The sequence below is a fragment of the Loxodonta africana genome, chromosome 22 (genome assembly GCF_030014295.1).
Source record: "Loxodonta africana isolate mLoxAfr1 chromosome 22, mLoxAfr1.hap2, whole genome shotgun sequence".
In the NCBI taxonomy this organism is placed as follows: domain Eukaryota; kingdom Metazoa; phylum Chordata; class Mammalia; order Proboscidea; family Elephantidae; genus Loxodonta; species Loxodonta africana.
The window spans coordinates 24,008,141-24,022,772 of record NC_087363.1 but is presented as its reverse complement, the minus strand read 5'-3'; the positions used below and the strand labels follow the sequence as shown (position 1 = coordinate 24,022,772).

Here is a 14,632-nt window from a genome sequence, read left to right as displayed (position 1 = left end):
GATGTCCTTCTCCAGGGACTGGTCCCTCCTGATAATACGTCCAAAGTATGTGAGATGTAGTCCTTGCTTCTAAGGAGAATTCTGGTTGTACTTCTTCCAAGACAGACTTGTTTGTTCTCCTGGCAGTCCATGATATATTCAATATTCTTCGCCAACACTGTAGTTCAAAGGCATCAATTCTTCGGTCTTCCTTATTCGTTGTTCAGCTTTTGCATGCATTATGAACCAATTGGAAACACCATGACTTGGGTCAGGTGCACCTTAGTCTTCAAGGTGACATCTTTGCTTTTTAGCACTTTAAAGAGGTCTTTTGGACTAAAATCTAACCCCATTTAAAACAGACTGTGTATTCCTTATCTCTGGGGCAGTACAGGATTGCTGAGAAAAACACACAAAAGTGTTAACTGGTCTCATTTTACATTCATGACCACAAGCCTCCATATTGTATTGGAGGGGCTAACCAGTACAGTAAGGCAAGAAAAATAATAAAAAATAGGAGTATTGGAAAGGAAAAAAATAAAAACTCATTTATAAGCAACAGGATTGTGTATGTAAAAAATCCAAAAGAACCTACAGATCGATTATTAGAATGAATGAGTTTAGCGAAGTTGTTGGAAACAAGGTAAATATATAAAAATCAGTTGTAATAACTATATATCAGAAAATAAAAATGTTAAACAATGATACCATCAAGTAGCATCAAATGATGAGAAATAAATCTAATGAAAGATGTGCAAAGACTCTGCAAAAAACATTATTGAAAGAAAGACATAAATGGACTGAAAAACTATGTTCAAAGATAGGAAGATTCAATATTGTAAACATGCCAATTCTTCCCAAATTGGTACATAGATTCAATGCAACTCCAATCAAAATCCCAGTAGATTGTTGTGTGTGTGTGTGTGAATTGACAAACTAGATTTTAAATGTATGAGGGCCAAGAATACCTAAGATAGTCTTGAAGAAAACCAAAGTAGAACAATTTCCCTGACTGGTTATTAAAATTTAATAAGCTACAGAAACCATGATCATGTGGTGCTGATGTGGGGATAGGCAGACCAAGGGAACAAAGTCCAGAGATAGATAGGTTGATGTATGGATACTTGAATTTTGACAAGCGACTCAAAAGGATGGATTTTTCAATAAGTGCTACTGGATCAGTTGGATATTCATATAGAAAAAAAAAATGAAATGAGACCTCTACTGTATAATTCCATATGGATTTGACATCTGAATGTGAAAGGAAAGACAATACAGCTTCTAGAGGAGAACATAGAAGATCTTCATGACTTTAGAGTAGGCAAGGATTTTTTTAACAGGGCACAAAATGCACTAGCCATAAAGAAAAATATTGATAAATTGGTTTACCTTACAAACAAGAACTTCTTTTCATCAAAAGACAACAATAAGAGAGTAGGAGAAGAAATTATAAGACTATAACCCAAGGACTCATATCCTGAATACATTCTACAAATCCATAAAAGATAGAAAACCCAATAGATGAATGGGCAAGAGATTTGAAAAGGCACTTCACAAAAAATGATATCCAAATAGCCAGGAAACTAATGGAAAGGAGTTCAACATCTTTAATCATCAGGGAAATGCACATTTAAAAATAAATTACATGCCACTATACTCCCATCAGAATGGATAAAATGAAAATGACAGATTGACAATACCAAATTTCAGGAAAGATGTGGAGCAATCAAAACTGCTGGAGGAGTGTACATTGGTGCAACCACTTTGGAAAACTGTAGTGGCCTTGTGCATGCACAGCTGGGGTCCAGGGTGCATGTCCCACAGACACGGTGCCAGCACATTTAGGTGCCCATTTCTAGCCCAGAGGTCAGTCCAAGCCCCTACCCCTCATTTCTCCCCACTAAGATTTCTTGAGTTTTTCTTCTCAGCCCCACTCAAGCACCCCCTTTCTTCCATTGTGTGGCTCAGTGCTCTCTCATTGCTCTTTCTCCTGCCAAGCCACCTACATCCCAAAGTCTATCATCCTTCTAAGCAGCCATAGAGATGTTCCCTCAAACAAAGACAGTTCCCTCCCTGAGAGGAATTCTCCAATCATGAAGATAATCTCCCTTTGTGGTTGGAAGTTTGCACTGTAAAACCATTGCTGAAGGGATAGGGTCCAGGGCTCCCACAGAGCATGTTTGCTTGGGCTCCTGATCCTCCTGTCATGGAGGCTATAGGTACCAGCACTGGGACAGATGGCACAGCACAGTCCTGCTCTTCCTGCAAGCTTCGTGTGTGCCTTCTACCAGAGAACAAAGCACTGGAGGCTGTCAGATGTTTCTGCCTCAGCTTCCTGAGGACCTGTACTTTTCACCAAATTACACTATCTTTGTGAATAATTTTCTGTCTTCAGCATACCAATGAGAAAGGAGTAGTGACTAGAAGCCACAGTGTCATAGGGGAGTCAGATGCCTCCAGAACAAAGACGGAGGACCACATTGTGCCCCACAGAGCTTTGTTGTTGTTGTGTACCCTGAAGTCAATTCTAAGTCATAGTGACCCTATTGGACAGAGTAGAATTGCCCCATAGGATTTCCTAGGCTGTAATCTTTATGGGAGCAGATCACCAGATCTTTTCTTCTTCAGAGCAGCTGGGGGGTTCAAACTGCCAACCTTCTGGTTAGCAACTGAGTGGTTAAGTGTTGTGCCACCAGGGTTCCTTATCCATAGAGGTTTACTGGGGCCAAATTTTGTCAACCCTTCCTCAGGTCCAGGTGAGCCTGTGCACTTAGCCTTCTGAAGCAGTCAATGGTTAAGGAGGGGTTAAGGCTTACTTCCTGTAAGCCTCCTGAGCCTTTCCCATGGGTTCCCTGTTGAATGTCCCTACCCCAGCTTCCTGAGGACCTGTTTCTTGGGGCCCCACCTCCAGCCCTGGCAGCCCTATGCCTCTTGCTGTAGATTTCCTCCAGAAGTCTTGGCTGGAATTACCAGTGTCAGTACAGTAATTCTGAATGTGTGGCATCTTGTGCCATTCATCATCTTGGGTAAAAAAACGAAGGGAACTGCTGAAAATTACTTCTGATTGGTGTCTGCCTGTGAGTTCCTGATTGCCCCCATCTGCTGAGAGCCTCTGTTAAGTTGGGAGGCCAGGGCTGGGGGTGGGATCTGCTTTACTGAGTAGCTAGAAAGGATGATAGAGTTTCAACATTTCAACAGGGAAGGTAGGTAAGGCATTTAAGGCAAAGAGAAAGATGTAAGCAAAGCCTAGTGGAGGGGCAGACAGGTAAATGGACCAAGTGGCACTGGTTGCAGTGCAGGGGCCTAAGAAAAGTGGGAACTCAGAGGAGAGGCTGGAATGAACTCAAGCAGCCTTGAAAACCAGGCCTGTCTGAGTGTAATCACCGCCTCTGGCTGGAGAGGTCAGTGCAGGTAGAGTGATGGGGTTCTGAGTCCCCAGTGCCCCGCCCACCCTCCCACCCCTGACCAGTATCACACAGGGAAGTCTGTTTTCAGATGCCTGTGGTTTATTTCCAAAGGTAAGATGCAGCACATAGGAAAATACACATGGCTTTTCAGTCTACATTTTTACAGAGAAAATAGATTCTGTCATTGGCTTTCTCAGGGCCATAACCCCACCCTGTGAGGCTCCAGGATGGATGGCCTGTCCCTAAGATCCCGCTTTCAAAGCAGCAACTTGGCCAAGGATCCCAGGGGTGGGATAAAGGGGCAGCAACGCCAAGGGGATGGGGGCACACATGAGCAGGACTCAACTGCAAAGCTAAGGCAAAGAACAGAGCTGGTGGGAGGTGCCTCCCCTCAGCTCAAGGACATGGCTTGCTGAGGTCCAGGACATAGACCAGGCGGGTGGGGATGGGGGCACTGACCCAGCCTGGGGGAGCAGCAGGACTCTGAGTATGCGTGTGTATTGGGTGGGGGATGCTGAAGAGGCAGCCTACCAGGGGATGGAGGGGCTTTAGCTGGCACATCTCTCCCCCTACCCCGCCTGGCACAACTCCCAGACTATGGTCCCCAATCCCACATTTGACCCCTCCAAGCATTAGCTCTACTTTGGGTGGGGGGTCCCTGCTCAGGGCCCTTCCACCACCTTCTCCCTTCACACTGCCAGTGCAAAACATTCTTGGGGCCAAGCCCTCCGGGTCCTTTACACTCTGCCCGGGGCTGCAGGGAAGGGAGGCAGGAGGGGGCGCTAGCTGGGGGCCTCGCCCAGCACTGGGAATTCCTTGCACATCTCTTGGACAATCATGCGGTCCATTTGGCACTGGGGCGAGTCCTCCTCCTCAGCCAGGATGCGGCGCAGTGTGGCCTGCAGGTCGGGCAGCCGGTGGCGGTGCTGCAGGTAGGGCGTGGAACGGACCACAGCATGCATCAGGGAGAGGTACTCCATGCGCAGCTGTGGGAAGAGCAGGCCGACTCAGGGAGGTCCTGCCATCGCCACTAGACAGAGACAGGCCACTAATGTCCTATGGCAGCCATGTGGACCACAGGGCTGTAGACTGGCTCACACCACTGAACACCAAGGATGCATCCCCAGAGCTCAGAGTGTCCCTGGCACGGAACTGGACTTTGATAGTTGTTGAATGAGTAAGTGAATGACTGAGTCATCCCACCACAGATGGTCCCAGAATGTGGCTGGGCCTGGCTCAGAGAGGTGCAAGGGGAGGCAGCAGGCTCCTGGCTGTCCTTTAATGTTGGGTCCTCAAGGTGCTGCTGCCTGTCAGTCAAAAGCCTGCTGCTTCTCACTTTATCCTCCCGCATGCTGGAAGGATTCGTTCACACCCACGGTTTCAAATACTGACCCACATTCAAACCTCCCGCTTGGACCTCTGCTGTGAGCTCCCTTCGAGAACATCCATCTGCCCACTTGTCATGTCCTATGAATCTCAGAGAGGCCTTAAACCCATATACCCACAATCCAACTCATGATCCCCCCCACTCTCCCCCAGCTGAAGGCTTTCTCGTGTTATCTTGTTTAATAAAGGGTACTTCTCTCATCCAAATGGCCAGCCAGAAACCCAGGAACCCGCTGCCATTGAGTGGATTACCACTCATAGCAACCCTGTATGACAGAGTAGAACTACTTCATTGGATTCAAACTGCCGACCTTTTGGTTAGCAGCTGAACACTTCACCACTGCGCCACCAGGGCTCCAGAAGCCCAGGAGTCCTCTTTAATTCCTCTCTCCTGTCACACCCTAGTTCCAACCATCTGTAAGGCCTGGCCATCTTACTGTCTTCATATACCCTGAATCCATCTCTAACACTTCTCCCTGCAACCCATACTCCCAGCACCTCTGGTTTAAGCAACTCCAACAGCCCTTATAACTCAAATCCCAAACTCTTCCTTGTCCTCACTGGGACCCCCAGTCCATTGACTCAACCCCCTCATTTTTTCTCTGTCCACCACCATCACCATCTCTCGTTTCTCTCTTCCCCTTTGATTAGAGGAATCAATAGCAAAGCCTACTTTGGGCAGCATCACCCTGCTAACTCCCAGTCCTGGTCAGACCACGGCGCCTGCGCATCCACTGCCATGTCCAAGCAGCAGACAGCTACGGCGCCGTGCCACAGGCCTGAGCTTCTCATGACCACAAACCCCAGATGGACACTCAGCACTGCCCAGGATGGCCACAGCACTTCTCTGCGGCGTCTACTCTCCCTAAAGGAACACCACACACCTTGCTCCCCATTTTCCAAACCTGAACTTCCTGGTTGGCTGGACTTAGGCTTCATGGAGAAAATGAAGCAATCTTTCAGAGATCTTCCCTCACCTTTCCTTCTCACACTCACATCTCACCTGCCCACACCGGAACCCACTGCCCTGGCTCCCGTCAGGGTCATCCCAACCTCCAGGCCTGGGCCCTGCCTGCTGCCTCAGCTACTCGCCTCCTGCAGTAGCCCACTTCCCACCATGTGGCCCATTTCTCCGTGATACTGGCTCATTCCCACTGGCCCAGGACAGGCACCAGGATCACCCCCTTTAAAGCCCTCTTCTTGACCCCACATCCTCCTCCAGTGACTCTCCATTTTTGCGTTCCCCTTCACAGCAAAACTCAAAAGTTGTCCCCATTGAAGCTACCTCCCCTCGCCCCCGCTACAAATCCCATTCAGACTCCCTCCCTCCACTCCACTGACATTTCTCATCAGTCCCCACTGACCTCAATGTGGCAACTCCAACAGCCAGTTCTCAGTCCTCACCTTACTTAGGCTCTGCCCAGTGTGGACAGCCCATCTCCCTCTCACTCCAAGCATGTGGCTTTGGGGTTCCTGCTCTCTTGGTTTCCCTCCTGGGCTTTGCCCTGCTCATGGCCGCACGCTTCCTGCTGATCCTGTTTCATTCCACAGGCGATCGCACACCACAGACTTCCCATCACATCTATGCACCAGCAGCTCGAGTCTCTCTCCAGTCGCACTGCACCCCACTGTCTCCCTGACGCCCCTGTGCCTGGCAGGGATCTTCTCAATCTTGACATATTTAAAGCAAAACTCTCATTTTCCCAGAAAAAAAGTTTCTTTTCCCTCTTCCCCACCTCGATAATCAGCACTTCACCCACCCAGTTGCTCAAGACAGATTTTTCCATGTCCTCCTTGCTTCTCCTGTCCCTTGTTTCCCACGCCCACATCTGGTCCAGCAGCAGGCCCTGTAGGACTCACCTCCAATACACCCTAAGCTTGACCTCATTGTGCCTCAGCCTGTCCCCTGCCATCCATGCCCCCTGGGCAGCCTTAGGAGCTTCCTCTCTGGACCATGCTTCCTCTCGGAAGCTTCCTCTCCGGCTCTCACTTGCACTTTGCTCTTACTGCCTACGTGCCATGCAGGATGTACACGGGACCACATCATCATGGCTCAGGACCCTCTGGACACTTGTTCTCCTCTGAGAGGAAACAATTCCCTCCATGCTTTGTGCCAACACCACTTCCTCTTCCTTACCTCCCCCTACTCAAGCCACTCTTGCTTCCCCCAAACACCCTGGCCCACCTCATGGCTGGCTCCTTCAGGTCTCGGCACAACTGGTGTGGCTTCTGAGTGGCCTCCTACACCTACCTGGCTTAAGTAGTGCCCCTGGGACCCCTTCTCCACTCAGTGTCACATCCTCCCCATTTTGTTCCATTTCCACATGGTTCCTGTCCTCACTGCAGCCTCGTCCAGGCACCTTCTCTCCGGGTGAAAGGTCCGCGATGTGCCGCACAGTGATGTCGATGAGCACCATCATGTCTGTGTGGTAGAAGATGGCTGCCGTGGTGGGGCTGGCGAACACATCCTGCAGGAACTTGAGGACAGAGTGTGGCGGCTGCGGCTCATGCATGAAGATGCGCACAGGGTCATCTAGGAGACAAAGGTCACAGGGATCAGGGCAGTTCTCGAAGGGATCCCAGAGTCACTCCAATGGGTTATGGGGATCATGGAGTCACAAGGCATCAAAGTGGAATTGCACAGATATCTGGGCTCCTCACCCCCTCTGTTCAGGAGCAACAGCAGCTTCTCGGAGAAGACCTTGACATTGGCATGTTTGCTCAGGGCAGCCATGATGACGTTCTGGTCAGGAGCTAAAGAAGGACATGGGCGTAGACAGAAGCACACGTGGTGAGCCTGGAGTGCCCTGAGTCAGTCACCTCCCGCCCAGGCCTGACCGTTACCTGGAAGGTGCAGGTTGAGAGCCAGAAGCAGGTTCATACAAAGGTCTGGCAGCTGCTCTGTGGTATCCGAAGGTAGCCCGTCCTCGACGACGCTCAGCAGAAACTGGGCGAAGGGTGTGCCCAAGTGCTCTGGGGGTGGGGCACACAGAGGTCTGCAGCCCTCCCTCCCTTCCCCGCACCACCCAGCCTCCCTGTGAACCCTGGGGACATCCTATCCCTGTCAGGCTGTGACCAGTGAGTCCCCAGGCCCTCAGGTCCTGGTTCCAGCTGGCTGTGGTCACCTTGTGGTCAACTGGTTGGCAATCTGCTTTCTTACCATAGTGTGCGTAGGGCACTGCCTCCCCCATGGAGAAGACCATGGCCAGGATGAGGGCAGAGTAGCAGAGCTTCTGGTGGTCTGGGGGGAAAGGCAAGCAGTCAGAACCCCTGCCCATGGTGGGAACTTTCCTCAGACGGCAGGAGCCCCCAAGCCCGCCTCACCCTGTGTGTCTGTCTGCATGTCCCGCGCCAGCTCCACAGGCAGCACAGACGACACGAGCGTGGAGATGATAGCTGCATCCAGGCTGCACATGGCGCCGAAACACTTGAGGAGCAGCAGCCGCAGTGACACCCGGTGCTCCTGGCAGGGGACCCTGTGTGCTCAGTGCCCACTAGCCCACCCTCACCCAGGGCCCTCCCCTCAGCCTCACACACCATTTGGTAATAGGCCACCAAAGCCAAGACGGACTCAAACTCATTCCTCTTGCACATCTTCTTGCAAACTTCAGGGTCCGCGTCAGTCTGTGGGGAGGAGGAAGTGTGATGGAGTCACCCAGCCGGAGCTGCACAGCCACGTGTGAGCGCCGAGCCCAGACGTGTCGGGAGGCTCAGATATGTCACAGTGTGGGGGGAAGGTTACTGCTCCACATGCTAGGGACACACTTGGGCCGTCCGGTGCCCCATTCCGCACCAGAATGTGCAGCAGTTCCTCCAGATAGCAGCGAATGACGCTCTCATCCTCGTACAGTGCCCAGCTGCGTTGCTGGGCATCGTCCTTCCGCTGGGCCAGGTCTGCAAAGATCACCTCCAGCCGCTGCTGGTCGTGGCAGACCTGCCCTGAGGGCAGGGCTGTGCTCAGATCCTGGGGGGGAGAGGCATGGCTGAACACACTTCCAGCCTGTCACCACCTCCAGGAAGTCCCCAAGGCCTGGCAACTCTACCCATTGGCCTATACTCTGTGAGCTCAAGTCCTTCATGGCTCACAGCTGGGGAGAGAGCTTGACCCAGATCCCAAGGTCATGGGCATGAGTTCCAGGCTGGTGATGGGTAAGGAAGGGGGTTTGGCCTCATCTACCAAAGATGCCCTGGTCAGTGTTGTCTCAGGATTTGTGAGGGGACCAGGCCCAACTTCTCTCTGCCCACTGTTTCTCCCAGTCCTCCCACTCAGTCTCCCACACAAGCCCTGCTCCCACGCCTACCCCTCAATACCAGGCTCCCAAGGGCGCTGGCCCAGTTCTAAAGCCCCTCATTAGGTGACTCCTCAGGCACTGGCCTTGATGACCTGCTGGACAGGGTCCTGCATAAGGTGCACCAGTGAGGTGTTTCCCAACAATGCCTCCCACCCCAGACCTGGGTAAACACTGCCAGCTGGGCCACGGACTGTCACTGCCTGATGTGACTGAGATCCCACTCTCTGAATCCACACACAGTGACCACTGGGCTTGCCACCGACCCACCTCCCATACTTCCCTTGAATGCTGCCCGCCGTGCCCAGCAGAGGCAAACCCACTGACCCACCACCCCCATCCCCCCCAAACCAGAGAAGGAGGAGTTGGGGAGCCTGCAGGTAGGGACCTCTGGCCCATCCAGCCCCCCAATGTGCAGAGTGGGCTCTATACCTGCCAGTCCTGTTCCCTGACCAGTGTCCCAACCTTGGCAAAGGGTCCCACCCCATGATGCCCATATACTTCACCCCCTCACAGCTGAGTCAGCACCCAGGTCTCCACTACAGCTCCTGAAGCACCAGTTTCTCTCCATGGCCAAGGCCAGCAGGCATGGTCCTCACCTCACCCCTGCCTATGTCTGTTCCTTCCCTACAGCCAGGGAGAACTCCTGGCCACCCACATCTGCCCAGCCACCCACATCTGCCCAGGTCTCGTCTTGTCCCACCCTGCTGCTCCCTCACTCCCTGCGTTCTAGCTGCGCTGGCTCTATTTCCTCCCATAAGCCAAGCTTGGTCCTGCCTCATAGTCCTTGTTCAGGCTGAGCCTCTGTCTGGAATACTCTTCCTTCAGGGCTCAGCTCCAGTGTCCCCAGTGCCCAGCAAAAACAAAGCCCAGAGCTGGAGCTGGACAAATACCTGTCAAGTAAAGGCTGCACAAATGCGTGAGAGTGGGAACGGGGTGGGGAGGCTCCTAGCTGTGCCGTCCACCCTCACCTTGCCCTCTACCAGCGAGAGGAGGACCTGCTCCATGACGGGTGAGCTGGCTGGCACAGAGGCCTGGATGTGACCCACCACGACGCCGATGGCCACGCGGCACAGCTCGTGGCTCAGGCCAGTGTTTCTCCGCACAAGCTCCATCAGCTCTGCCCCAATGCTCCTTGGCACAGCTGTCTCAGCCACTGCCTTCTCCTCTGTCGTTCCCAGGCTCAGTGCACCCAGGGCCTCCAGCTCATCAGGGGCCGAGGCTGTACCAACTGCCACCTCGTCTGCAGTGGGCTCGGGGGTTGGCACCTTGGATGGAGAGGTCTGGGCCTGGGAAACAGTGGTATGGGTGCCTCGGCGGGGCACAGGTGGGGGTGTGGGTGAGCAGCTGGGGCCTGGCTCAGATGGGCTGGAGCCAGTGTAGAGTGTGTCTAGGGAGGTGCTGCTGACCGAGGAGCCGCTGGACACAGAGCTCCCCGCCGAGGGCGTGGTGGTGCGGCCGCCTGTGGGCAGAGTGGATGCCGTGTTGGGGCAGCCCCGAGGGATCCTTCCCCAACAAGCCCAAAGCCCCTGTCCCCCAATGCAGGGCCCAGTTCCTCTGCTAGGCCCTGTCTCCCCACCAAGCCCAGTGCTCCAAACGATCTAACATGGCCCCTGTCCTGCTCCTAAGCCTGGAGCGCCTGTCTCCCGGACACTGGCATAGCAGTCACTCCAAGCACAGAGCGTCCCCCAGTTCCCCCAGCACCCTCTAGCCTTCTCACCACTCCCCAAGGCCACCAGAGCCTCACGGTCTCGACGTTTCACGGGTGGGGGTGGTGTGGCAGGTGCTGCTCGGCGAGGCTGAGGTGGGATCTGGGAGGACAGAGAGGGCCTGGATGGCAGCCTCGCTGGGCCCTGAGCTCTGGGCTGCATCTCTGACCTGAGTAGACATCTCAAGCCTCTGGACAAAGCCTTAAGTCCATCCCCCCTTCCCCTGGGTGCCCTCACCATGTACCTGGTAGAGGCCTCCATCTACCCCGACATGCTCAGAACTGGGCAGGCTGTGTTGCCGCTCGAACCCAGCACGACACATCCCATTGGGCTGCCTGGCAGCAGCAGCATCCAGGTGGTGGTCACTGGCGGACGGGGTCATAGCTGCAGGGCTGGGGGCTGAGGGGCCTCTGCGGGACAGGGTCTCTTTCCGGTGGTAGATCAGCTTCCTGATGGGGGGCAGGGAGACTGTTGCGGGGTACTTCACAACTCCCAAAGTCATTACATGCTCCCCCACCTCCCCATGCCCCACCATCTCTTCCACTCCACCATGCTCACAAGGGGGTACTCCTCACCCCTGCACACTCACTGGAGGACCCCGCGCTGCTCCAGGCTGTACTTGCCACCATCCCGCATGGCTGCATTGTGCACAGCCTCAATGGCCCGGTCAATGGCCTGCAGGACATCCTGCTCCAGGCCCTAGGGAGGCAGGGATGGGCAGTTAGACCTGGGGCCAAGTGGGGGAACCCAGCCCAGATCCAGCCCAGATGAGCCCAGGGCAGGCAGGGACCACTATGGCCAGGCCCCGGGATACTGGGCATGAGCACAGGCAGTTGAATGAGTGTATGGAATGGGGTTCTCAAGCTGTCCCTCAGGGAGCAGGGACACAGGGTGCCCCCACATTGCCATTTTACATATTGGGGCCTCACACAGAATTTTTCACCCCACAGTGAGGCTCTCAGCCAAGATGTCTCCATAAACCAGGGGTCCAGGGCAAAAACATAGTCCAGGGCTCCCTCCCGTGAGGCCAAGATGGCACACCCAGATTTGCCCCTGGGCTCAGCTCAGAGCCTGGGTCGAGATGTCAAGCAGGAGGTTTCCTGTCTGAACCCTTACTAAATCACTTTGGAACGTACTGGTCCTTCACAAAATGAAGGTCATGCTCTAGAACAGCCCTTTCCCTGGAGAGCCCTCTGCAGGCCCTGGGAGCCAAGGACTGGCAGAGACCTGACCTCCCTCCTTTCCTGGCTGCTGGCCTCCGCCCCCCTCAAGCTGTCCTAGGAATCCTCAATACCTGCCCTGGGAAGCAGCATTTCTGTTTGTGGCAAAGGATGGACATGAGAGTGGAGCCCCAGGCTCTGCGCTGCTATCCCCAGCAACCCAGGGGTCCAATCTTACCCAGCTTGCCTGGCATGGAGAGGGGGGAAGCCGTGGGACCACTCACCTCCACCCCTCCACTGTCCCTAGCACACCCAGTCCATTAGGCTACAAAGGGGCCTCAGAGATGGGCTCACTCCAGAGCAGGTTTCAGAAGCTTCCCTGATGGGGACAGACAGATGGACACAGAGGTCAGCAAAGCCCTCTAGGTGGTGCGAGATGTGCCAGAGTAGAGGGAGACATAAGACAGAGAGAGGGAGACAGAAAAACAAAGACACACACACGCAGTCAGAAAGACATCAAGAGACTTAGAGGAGAGCTGAGGCACACTGAGGGAGATGGAGGCACAGGGAGACAGAAAACACAGAAAAAAAACTGAGTGACTGAGACAGAGAAAGGCAAAGGATATGAGGGAGGAAGACAGACACACACACAAAGATGAAGCATCAGAATGACAGACACAAAGAGTCAGGGTGACTGAGACAGAAGCGGATATGCAAAAAGGAGCCGAAACTGAGAAAGAGAGAGACAGAGAGAGAGAGAGTGGGAGACAGACACAAAACAGAAGATGGTAGCCTCTCTGCCCTTCCCAAATGTCCAGCCCCACTGGCCCTACAGTGGAGGAAGAGGCAGGCATTTCCTCAGAGGCCTCCAACAAGCACCAGGCCCCAGAAAGGCTGGGTCTGACACAACAACTCAGCAACCCAGGTGTCCAGGCCCCTCCCCACTCTCAACCCAGGTACTCCTAGATGGGATCAGACTGAAGGTCTGTGAGGAAGCCCCCATACCCATCCCCTTGTTCTGATAAGACCAGATGACATATGTCCAAATTTATGCCATTATTTCTGTTCTGAACTGGGCTGGGACAGTATGTTTCCTAAAGACTGGGGACTAGGAGGGGGCAGGGGTGTCTGCCACAGGCCAGGCCTGGAAATTCCAGGCCCTTCTTCCTCCCATGGTCAGAATAGACCAGCTGGAGGCACCCCATCCTGGCCCCTGCAGCAGGGCTACTCTTAGGAAACAGAAACTGGGGCTGCAGCCCCCAGTGGAAGGAAATGGGGCTGTGGCCAGACCAGGGGATGCCACTGGGTAGCTCACTTCCTTACAATGGGAGTAGCCCGCTCTGGAGGCTGGGGACAGGGCAGGATGAATCCCCTAATTTCAGAGCAAGAAAGCCTGAGAAACCAGGGCCTGACTTGTGGTGGGGGTAGTGATGTCAGGGAGTGTCAGCAGTGGCTGGGGTCCTTGGTTCAAAGGGGGTTGAGGGTCTTGGGAACAGGAGTGACACTGAGGTCTCAAGGCTCAGGGTCACCTAGGGGATGGGGGTGTCTATGGCTTCAGGGTCCAAGTAGGGGGTTGAAGAACTGGGAGATGGTTGGAAAAACACGTAGTGACCAAGGTGGCCTGGGTCTCAGAGGTGGAGGAGGTGGCTCCAGTTGGGGGTTTGAAGGTGGGAGGCAAGAGTGTGGGATCCTGGGGATCCAGGTTAGGGGCATATTAAGGGCCTGGGATCTTAGGGATCTGGGGAACTGGCCAGAGTTTGGTGGGTCTAACTCCGGACTCCTATTCAGATAGGGGTTCAGATGCTGGGTCCTAAAGTATCAATGGATATGGGGTCCCCAAAAGTCTGAGAGTCCCAGAGTTAAGCTTTTGGTAGGTCTGGAGTCCTCAGAGTTGGCAGTGAAGGCCCTGGTCTCTTGTGGGCGGTTCCAAGTCTTGGGGTCCCAGTCTCGTGAGTCTGGGGTCTCAGGGTCAGGTTCTCAAACTTCCTGTGTGCTGGAGGTGCCGGCCTCGAGTTCCAGAGGGCCTGGGTTCCCTGGGGTCCCGGGGTCGGTTCCGCGGACCTGTGATGGGGCTCAGTCTCTGGGCTGCTGACGCTGGGCGGAGGAGGGGCACACTCACCTGCAGGCGGCGCAGGTAGGCGGGTGGCACGTAACCCGTCTCGCCGCTGCGCGCTCGCGCCGCCAACCACCAGTGCGCGCTGCTGCGCTCCAGCACCAGGAAGGTCTCGCCCGCGGAGAATGGCAGAGCGTTGGGCTCCGCCGAGCGGAAGGCGTAAAGCGCGCGGTACATGGGGCCGGGCTGGGTCGTGCCGTGCCGGGGTAGGTTAGGTGGCGAAGGTTGCACGGCCAAGACGCCAGGCCCGGAGCGCCCCGCCGCGCCCGCTCCACCCCGCCCCGTGACACCACGCGTGCGCGCGCGCGCCCGCCGCAGCCCCGCCCCAAGAGTGTGTCGACTTACGCGCGGGAGCGCGGCGCCCCCTGGCGGCCCCAAGCGGCGTGGCGCGGCCGGGCTCCAGACTCTGCCGCCCCCTCAGCACCGGACCTCCCGGACCCCCAGCATCCTCCCCTCGAAACCCTGGCCTCCCAGACCCTCTACTCTCTTCTCCCGTTCAAGTTCAGGCGCTTGGCCTTGATAAAACAGCTTTCCCCACGCAGTCCCAACGGCACGCGTACTCGAGCGCGCCTCTGTCGCCCCAGACCCA

The 14,632-nt window shown here is 54.8% G+C and overlaps 1 protein-coding gene across 5 annotated transcripts; it reads right to left on the bottom strand.

Moving 5' to 3' along the window:
* Positions 1–3,467: 3,467 nt before the first annotated feature.
* On the bottom strand, positions 3,468–14,300 carry NCKIPSD (NCK interacting protein with SH3 domain). 5 transcript variants are annotated; one of them, XR_002785677.2, is made up of 14 exons: positions 14,050–14,300; positions 11,360–11,469; positions 11,015–11,219; positions 10,782–10,872; positions 10,033–10,523; positions 8,566–8,736; positions 8,310–8,396; positions 8,097–8,235; positions 7,933–8,013; positions 7,617–7,745; positions 7,434–7,526; positions 7,133–7,305; positions 6,177–6,443; positions 4,259–4,372 (listed from the first exon to the last, which is right to left on the bottom strand). XR_002785677.2 is itself a non-coding variant. In XM_023547749.2 (13 exons), the coding sequence occupies exons 1-13, from the start codon at positions 14,218–14,220 to the stop codon at positions 4,260–4,262; spliced, it is 2,163 nt and encodes a 720-aa protein (XP_023403517.1). In that variant the 5' UTR covers positions 14,221–14,300; the 3' UTR covers positions 3,468–4,259. The 5 variants fall into 5 exon arrangements, 4 of the variants coding, with proteins under 4 accessions (XP_023403517.1, XP_003409724.1, XP_064130636.1 ...); XM_023547749.2 differs by lacking the exon at positions 6,177–6,443 and having other exon boundaries at positions 3,468–4,372; positions 7,024–7,305; XM_003409676.4 differs by lacking the exon at positions 6,177–6,443 and having other exon boundaries at positions 3,468–4,372.
* Between the last annotated feature and the right edge of the window lie 332 nt (positions 14,301–14,632).

Bases quoted from the DNA above. Each gene is read 5' to 3' on its own strand.
- NCKIPSD (XM_023547749.2), bottom strand. From the start codon at position 14,220: ATGTACCGCGCGCTTTACGCCTTCCGCTCGGCGGAGCCCAACGCTCTG. The intron at 11,220-11,359 runs GTGAGTGTGCAG...GCCCCCCATCAG, and splicing joins GAGCAGCGCGGGGTCCTCCA to GAAGCTGATCTACCACCGGA. The intron at 4,373-7,023 runs GTAGGTGTAGGA...CTCTTCCCACAG, and splicing joins AGGGGCACTACTTAAGCCAG to CTGCGCATGGAGTACCTCTC.